Source organism: Sardina pilchardus, chromosome 5, assembly GCF_963854185.1.
Source record: "Sardina pilchardus chromosome 5, fSarPil1.1, whole genome shotgun sequence".
NCBI classification, from domain to species: Eukaryota; Metazoa; Chordata; class Actinopteri; order Clupeiformes; family Clupeidae; genus Sardina; species Sardina pilchardus.
In genome coordinates, this window is record NC_084998.1 from 1349053 (window position 1) to 1357951 (window position 8899).

The 8899-nt window shown below is 43.2% G+C and overlaps 2 protein-coding genes across 3 annotated transcripts in view; one reads left to right on the forward strand and one right to left on the reverse strand.

Annotated features, from left to right (window-relative positions):
* The window catches only part of alg8 (ALG8 alpha-1,3-glucosyltransferase), a 6308-nt gene extending 2935 nt beyond the window's left edge, over positions 1-3373 (reverse strand). Inside the window, exons 1-10 of the mRNA XM_062535919.1 lie at positions 3106-3373; positions 2649-2727; positions 2354-2547; positions 2151-2257; positions 1981-2048; positions 1645-1771; positions 1253-1356; positions 937-1057; positions 515-654; positions 1-11 (exon numbers count right to left, since the gene is read on the reverse strand). The exon at positions 1-11 is cut by the window's left edge and continues 129 nt beyond it. Coding sequence (XP_062391903.1) covers positions 1-11; positions 515-654; positions 937-1057; positions 1253-1356; positions 1645-1771; positions 1981-2048; positions 2151-2257; positions 2354-2547; positions 2649-2727; positions 3106-3194 — 1040 coding nt within the window. The 5' untranslated portion in view covers positions 3195-3373. The remainder of the gene's footprint in view (positions 12-514; positions 655-936; positions 1058-1252; positions 1357-1644; positions 1772-1980; positions 2049-2150; positions 2258-2353; positions 2548-2648; positions 2728-3105) is intronic.
* A 411-nt stretch (positions 3374-3784) lies between these two features.
* ccdc90b (coiled-coil domain containing 90B) lies at positions 3785-8133 on the forward strand. 2 transcript variants are annotated; one of them, XM_062535920.1, is made up of 9 exons: positions 3785-4280; positions 4362-4481; positions 4858-4961; positions 5787-5888; positions 6012-6053; positions 6257-6328; positions 6428-6481; positions 6939-7053; positions 7813-8133. In XM_062535920.1, exons 1-9 carry the CDS (start codon positions 4172-4174, stop codon positions 7866-7868), a joined length of 774 nt encoding a protein of 257 aa, XP_062391904.1. In that variant the 5' UTR covers positions 3785-4171; the 3' UTR covers positions 7869-8133. The 2 variants fall into 2 exon arrangements, with proteins under 2 accessions (XP_062391904.1, XP_062391905.1); XM_062535921.1 differs by lacking the exons at positions 3785-4280; positions 4362-4481; positions 4858-4961 and adding an exon at positions 5366-5386.
* The last annotated feature ends 766 nt before the right edge of the window (positions 8134-8899 follow it).

The window sequence follows — 8899 nt, forward strand, 5'->3', positions numbered from 1 at the left end:
AGCAGAGCCGGCTAGAGACGACACACATAGACGAGTCCACAACGGGCAGAACCACGTCACAGAGACCATTTATACACACAGCATATCCATGACAACAGTGCTACATTCACTATACACGCAGCATCTCCATGACAACAGTGCTACGTTCACTATACACGCAGCATCTCCATGACAACAGTGCTACATTCACTATACTGGTCTTATACCTTCTGCTTTCTCTTTGCTCAACACAGAGATAATTTATTTGATGTAAAGCGCAATATAAATAAAATGTATTATTATTAGATGATGATCTTCATTAATGTTCCTTCCTCTGCGCTTAATTCTAGGGTTTGACTAATCAAATTAACTTAAGTGAAAAGGTGTGCTGTATACCTTTGTAAAACATAATTTCAGGCATCTAAATGTTTAAACTCACCATGTGTGTGGGATACTACTCACCATGAGGGATAATCACCATATGATTGTGTGTGTGTGTGTGTGTGTGTGTGTGTGTGTGTGTGTGACTACTCACAGTGATGGAGAGCAGTGTGCAGAGCAGCGTGACCAGGGGACTGACGGAGGGCAGAACCGAGTGCTGAAACTCCTGCACGAGCCCTCCGGTCATCGACGCCTTGGGCAGCTTATCAGCATCCAAGAGCTTCAGCTTCACCCCTTCAGTGGGCACAGATCACAGAGCAGATTGCACATTAGACGATACATTCAAAATGACCCCCCATCATTCAACCTGTTCTGTAAAAACATAAATATATTTTCATAAATACATAAATATATGTCCATTAAAAAGTGCTATAAACAGAGGGTTCGTGGATTATTCCAATCATTAACCTTTCTTTCCAAACCATTTTGGAAGTTGCTTATCAGGCAACAGAAAGTCAGGTTACATGTGTCACCCGGAGTACAGTGGGCTCTAAGTTACGCATGATACACACACACCTAGTATGGCCATGCCTTTGTCTGCTACGTTGTAGAGGGCCCATATGTTGGGGGCCCAGTAGGCGTGGCACAGGCCCCGCTTAAAGGGGAACAGCCTGGACAGGACTTGGGGCAGCTGGCCCTGCGAACAATGAGGAGCAATCACAAGTTAGGACACTAGGAGTTAGCAACACGTGAAGCCAAATTCATCTTTGACTGTTTACGGCCCTGTAATGCATGCATGCACTGAATCACAGAATTCAGCTCAAGGTTCACAATGAGGCTGGCACAAAAGTTGTATTGCATGTGATGTGAAGGCACTATTCAGCACACACACCATAGCGATGAACGGGCCAAAAGACACCGCAAAGACAGACAGGACAATGGTCCCCAGAGCTGCCAATCGGACCACACTGAAGTTTCTCCACTTTATTGAGCCATCTGAAAAGAACACATGATGGTTATGTGTAAGGCTCCTCGCAGACACTTTTGTCAAAAGACTTACTTACAATGACATGAATAAACATGACATGCAGATTACAATGAAAATTTTAATAGATAACGATAAACTAAACAAAATGAATATAAAGCAAAATCAAATGAACACAGAGTTAAGTTTGTGTTGTTATTTCAATTAACATTAAATTGCCACAGTGGGACATATGAGGATGCTTGGAAGTGGCTGTCACACAAACAACACATAACGCAGAGTTTTAGTTTCATGGCTACCTGAGTTGTTTGATGTGAAGCAGTAAGACCTCAACAGGAAGATACCGTAGGCAGGTGCGATGTACAGGAAAATGTGCTTCAGATTCAGCAGGATGGCAAAGAGAAGGGCGCCCTCTAGGTGTCTACTCTGGAAGTATGAAAACAGAAAGTGTGCAACAAAAGTCTAGTGCATGCATGGCCTAATTTAACCTTGGCTAAATCTGAACTTCTTCAAGTTTGTTATCATGTAACTGTAGATTGGACGAGTTAAAATAAATATCACACAATTGCAGTGCAAAACAAGCCGTTGTTTCCATAATGCTTTTGGGACAAATAATAAGGACAAATGCAACTCACTTGACAATGTCTTGCGATGGACAGAAGCAATATGCCAAACAGGAAGCCATTGTACTGAAAATGGATGTCTGCAGAAACACTAAGGACAACATCACTGTACTAGACACTGCTGAAATCATATAGAGAGGGCCAAACAATACAGACACCCTCGAGCAACTCCGCAAGGATACGGTCAACAATCAGCAGGCCGAAGTTCCACACCAGCAGAGCCGCACACACAAAGGACGGTTTTCCAAGAACTTCCTTCACCTTGTTGTCTCCCACGGTTTTAGAGCACCTGCAACGATATTCCAGATGTCAGAAAAGGTCTGCTCCCATGCCATGCCGATAGGCTGCAGTGTGGTGATATGACGAGTGGTAGACAGACACTCACTCTCGCGCCGCGTAGAGAAACACCACATCCACAAGTATGACCGAGAGTCTTTGGAACAGAATGGTGGCTGGGCTTGCATAGCTGAGATTCTGCACAACTAGCATTTCTTTGTCAAAATGTTTGGCCACATGCGACAGGCAATACTCAAACCAGGCGAAAAAGGGAGGATAGTCCAGGGTCCATTCTGAAGTGTCCTGCACATAAACAGACAGTGGAGCATAGGACATAATGTACACAACTACTTACAATGATAAATTAAGTAGGCTTTTCAATCCAGCAAAGCATAAAGCATTACCTCAAAGTACCATTGGGAAACGGGTAGACTGTGTGTGATTGCAAGCCAGTTTCTATGAACTTCAAAATCTGTGGAATGACTAAAAGAAGACAGGCACAGCTTTAACCATCTCTGATTTGCACGACACTCACATAGGCAACGTCATCATATCGTCTCCATTCATTCGGCTTACACTCTCAAACAAGAAATACAGTTTAACTCTGAACCAAACACCAATGCAATTACGTATTCGTTTGAATTACACGGACACGGCATACGTTCAGCACAACATGTTGCCTACATGTACTCCAAAACAAGAGGTCTGGCCACTTATCTAGATACAGTGCTACAGTTAGCATAGCTACATAACATTAGCTGGCCACCATTACAGCTAACTGCCGTGGATATGCTGTCTTCTTGACAGTGAACAAGGCCAATATTGTTCTAAACCATATAGTGTAGACAATATTTAACTTACTATGTGTTTATCAAAAGACACTTGAGGAAGGTTACCCCAATTGCTAAAGCAGGGAACCATCCTGGCCAGTCAGCCATGGGCGCTGCCATGACAGTATAGTGACGCTGAGCTCGGGGCAAGTTGAAGCAACTGTTCACGAAGGTTCACGAGGCTGAAGTTTGGTCGTTTGGAGACGGACACTAAGATTTTATTAAATTTAACAACAATATTTTAATCACAGATGTAGCGATTTGGGACTATGGATGTCTAAGAAATTATTAACAGGAATAGTCATGCCTTAATAGTCGTCAAATGTGGGAAACTGAGATTGCAACAGGCAAAAGCGAGAATTTAGACTTTAAATTTGAGTGTACATATGAAGTCAGTCTGCCACATCATGACTTGTAGATGCACATATTTCTCATGGCATATAAGAGCAGCTTGAGTCCGCACATCAAGGATCGATGATAGCACACGAAACGTACACGGTCGTGACGTGGTTGAACATGCCCTTACCCTGTTAGCAAAGCGATAGAGCAAGTACTTGGAGTGATAAGAAGTCTTCTTTTTGCATTTCTACTAGTACACTTGGACATTGAGATCCTTTTGTTTTCTCTACTTGTGTTTCAAATGTAAAAAAAAAAAAAACATTATATGCTTTTATTATTACCAGAGGTTACTGTACATGAAGAACCGCCCATATCCGGAAATAACGTTAAGCTGCTGTCAGCCTGTCAAAGGACTCCGGGTTAAGCAACAACGTACAGGTCATGTTTGTGAAAAGTTGTGATGTTGTGTAAAATACCTTCCTTCCTAAACCCGTTTCTGTCACTTTATCCTCGCTGGGTGATTGAACGCCCTGCCACTTTGTAAGCGCCAATTTCACCGTTGGCATCAAGGAACGTAAGCCAGGAGTCAGATAGAAGTTGATTACAAGTTACACAGACTTTTTGTTAATATAGTGCTTTACTTTAAAGTCAGATGACTCAAACATAGGGGACTGGGACGTTGATAGAAAAATTGACATTACGTCTAGGGCTGAACTAAATTGTGTTCTGTCTGCTACTTTCAACCTATTGATAACCTTATGGCTACCTTTAGCAGACGTTTAGCAACTCTGTTTAGCGCATGTGGTAGATGCCCACAGCGACATCTTCCTCATGGCATACATCCTTGGTGGCTTCCAGCCGGGAAAGGTACGTTGTCACTAATCAACGGTGAGTTTGAGTGAAGTTTAAATCTTTGTGCTTTGAGTTCACGCATGCCTGCATCCCTAGGCTTTCACACAACCACGACTGGAAATTCATACGATGTAAGGAAAGTTGAATTGACCCCTTTGGAACAGAGGAAATTAACCTTCGATACTCATGCACTGGTGAAGGAACTTGAAAATAAAGGTAATTAGCCTAACAGTATTCAGTAATGTCATTTTAAAACACTAATTAAACGAAGAAGTCATTGGGAGTGTTTAGTGGTCCTGTTGAGTGGTGATGTTGTCACGTTGGCAGTGCGATCTGTTGCTCATCTGACAGAGCAAAGAGCTCAGTTCCAAAAGTTGATACCCTGCATCCATTCACACATACTGTACATGTCATAGCGGACCTGCATCCCACTGGAGGCTGCCTGGTTTATTGCTCTGTTGTCATGTGCACTGATATTCAGGGTGTATTGCTCTGTTGTCATGTGCACTGATATTCAGGGTGTATTGCTCTGTTGGCATGTGCACTGATATTCAGGGTGTATTGCTCTGTTGTCATGTGCACTGATATTCAGGGTTCGCAAAGGATCAAGCAGAAGTTGTCGTGGGAACGCTGGTGACTTTGACCACAGCCAATATGGACATCGTCTACAGAGACATGGTCACCACAGCACATCAGGTATGATGTATCACAAACACACACACACACACACACACACACACACACACACACACACACACACACACACACACAGAGAGAGACATGGTCACCACAGCACATCAGGTATGATGTATCACACACACACACACACACACACACACACACAGAGAGACATGGTCACCACAGCACATCAGGTATGATGTATCACACACACACACACACACACACACACACACACACAGAGAGAGACATGGTCACCACAGCACATCAGGTATGATGTATCACACACACACACACACACACACACACACACACACACAGAGAGAGAGACATGGTCACCACAGCACATCAGGTATGATGTATCACACACACACACACACACACACACACACACACACACACACACACACAGAGAGAGAGACATGGTCACCACAGCACATCAGGTATGATGTATCACACACACACACACACACACACACACACACACACACACACACACACACACACACACACACACACACAGAGACATGGTCACCACAGCGCATCAGGTATGATGTAACACACACACACACACACACACACACACACACAGAGACATGGTCACTCACCACAGCGCATCAGGTATGATGTAAAACACACACACACACACACACACACACACACACACACACACAATTGAAAATCCTCATGAAGCTGTGTGCCCACTCTCGTGTGCTCTGTCAGGAGATCACCCTGCAGCAGATCATGGCCCACCTAGACTCACACACACACACACAGAGAGATACACACACACACACACACACACACACACAGCTGTGCGCCCACTCTCGTGTGCTCTGTCAGGAGATCACCCTGCAGCAGATCATGGCCCATCTGGACTCCATCAGGAAGGACATGGTGATCCTGGAGAAGAGTGAATTTGCCAACCTGCGCTCGGAAAATGCGGTACTGAGACATAAACGGTGTTTACTTGTTAAACTTTATGTCTCTTAAAGAGGGATAATTATACCCAGTACAGAACACATCAGTGAATTAATCTCATTACATTTCAATACTTTATTTGTTTAGAAAATGAAAACAGAACTTGAACAAATCAAGACCAGACTAATGGTGAGTATGTTTACACATTTTATTGTTGTGTATTTATTCACACAGTTCACACATGATATTGTAGTGTGTGTATTCACACAGTTCACACATGATAGTGTAGTGTGTATTCACACAGTTCACACATGATAGTGTAGTGTGTGTATTCACACTAAACTCAGTTCTGATGTGTCAATGTCACGTGTGGGGTTCCTGGGGTGCTTCAGGAGGAGACCCAGAAGATCAGAGCGGACTCAAAACTGGACATCAACTTGGAGCGAAGCAGAGTGTCAGACATGGTATGCATCAGATGTGATAAGCTATTAAAGTGAAGCCGTGTTTGCTGTAGTTTTGTATTTAATAGATATTATGTCCTATTTGTTTGTTTATTGCTTCAGTTTACAGACCAGGAGAGGAAGCTCATGGAGGTTGGCACTGAGTTTCAGAAGCGGGTAAGACCTCATTAGGCACGCAGATTTGGCATCTTGGGGCACGTTTCCCAAAACCATAGATGCTAACCTGTTAGCAACTTAGTTGGTTGGCAATGGGAGATTGCTAACTTAGTTAGCAACTACAGTTTTGGGAAATGCACCCCAGAGTTGCTTCAGACATGGAGAGAAATGAACTCTTGCCAGAAGCCAGTCTTCTGTAGTATTGATTATTGGACTACACAGAAGCCAGTCTTCTGTAGTATTGATTATTGGACTACACAGGGTGCTGTCTGCTGTACTTTACTCTGGAGGAGATTTGGGTGTCTTTGTCCTCAACTGTGTGATGAGGCTGAGTTCGTTCAGTTATGTTGTAACTATTTCATGAGCTTTAAGTCTCTGTCATTTCAGTAATTCTTTGAACAGAGTTTGTTAAAACGGTCTTATATCTGAAATACACTTTACTCTAAAATCTGCCCAGAACTCCGATATTGACCGCAGCACCATGGAAACCACCAAGAAGATCGATATTGAAGTAGCTTCTCTCAAGACGCTCCTGGAGTCGCTCAAGCTGGACACCATACGCTATCTTGCTGGTGAGAGATGAACACACACACACACACACACACACACACACACACACACACACACACACACACACACACACACACACACACACACACACACACACACACACACACACACACACCATACGCTATCTTGCTGGTGAGAGATGAACACGAACACACACACACACACACACACACACACACACACACTCCATACGCTATCTTGCTGGTGAGAGATGAACACACACACACACACACACACACACACACACACACACACACACACACTCCATTCGCTATCTTGCTGGTGAGAGATGAACACGAACACACACACACACACACACACACACACACACACACACACACACACACACTCCATTCGCTATCTAGCTGGTGAGAGATGAACACACACACACACACACACACTCCATTTGCTATCTTGCTGGTGAGAGATGGGGACGATGTGCAGGGTAGTGTAATGATGTCGTTACTACTGAAGGTCTCTCTAATCCAGAGTTTAGATAGCGTCTAGCCACTCAAAGTGTTGGATTGCCCTTTGTTTAAAGCGTCTGCTTTCTCATCCTCTGGTAATAGTATCGATTGATGCCGTATTAATTCCCAGCTAAGGTCTGTGCACTGTAGCTTGAGAGGTATTCCTAGTTTTGTAAGTTAGGATAACTTTGTAAGATAAACGTGCCTGCTAAATGAATAAATGTGAACCTAAATGGCGTATAAACAGTGCAGTACAGTCCCTGATAGATGCAAATGACTGCTTTTGTCTTCCAGCATGTGTGTTCTCCTGCTTGGCCATCACCCTGGGCTTCTACCGGCTCTGGAAGTAACTCTGGAACGAAGACGTCACACATTGCTATGGAAGACTTGACGTTATAACACATTGCTATGGAAGACCTGACATTATAACACATTGCTATGGAAGACCTGATGTTATAACACATTGCTATGGAAGACCTGACATTATAACACATTGCTATGGAAATGCCTGCTTTATGTGCACATTTTATTTTGTATGGTTGTGTAAATAGTGCTGTTTTTAAATCATCTTTTACAAGCCTGACCCCAGTTTTGGAAGTAAAAGTCTCCAAGACATGCGTGTGGTGATGTTTGTGACGGAGCGGCCACACCTCTAGCATCTTCACTACTGCTAGCTGAGCAAACCTCTACAACAGGAGTAACCACATGTGATATAGCATGCTAACCTTTACAACAGGAGTAACCACATGTGATATAGCATGTCAACAATGGAGGCTTCCTCTGGCTCAGCTGTGAGGAGAGAGAGGTGCTAACAAAGACAAAGTGTATGTGTGTGTCACACACTCAAACACACACATGGTAGTGAGGTCCAGCCCATGATTAACCAGCGCATATACACACACATATACACACACACATACACACACACACACACACTCAAACACACAAATGATGGTGAGGTCCAGCACCAGCCCATGATCAACCAGCACATACACACACACACGCACACACACATGATAGTGAGGTCCAGCCCATGAGCAGTGCCTACAGACCATAACTGTCAACACTGAGCATTGAAAATAAGTCAAGTTTGTTTATATAGCACATTTCATACACAGAGGTCATTCAATGTACTTTACGTAAACAAAAGCAAACAGTAATAGCAGATAAAAGCATAGAAGGGAAAAAAGCAATAAAAGCAGTAAAGAATAGTTTAATAAGTAAAGATCGTAATAAAAATGATAACATAAAGCACACAAGGCAAAATCATTTGAAAATGAAGAATGATTAAAAAGACAACATAAAAGACACAAGGTAGAATAATCTGCATAGCTGTGATATTAAATCAAATTACTTTTGATGATTTGTCCAAGTGGGAGCA

Bases quoted from the DNA above. Each gene is read 5' to 3' on its own strand.
- ccdc90b (XM_062535920.1), top strand. From the start codon at position 4,172: ATGGCTACCTTTAGCAGACGTTTAGCAACTCTGTTTAGCGCATGTGGT. The intron at 4,281-4,361 runs GTACGTTGTCAC...CTGCATCCCTAG, and splicing joins GTGGCTTCCAGCCGGGAAAG to GCTTTCACACAACCACGACT. The intron at 4,962-5,786 runs GTATGATGTATC...GTGCTCTGTCAG, and splicing joins TGGTCACCACAGCACATCAG to GAGATCACCCTGCAGCAGAT.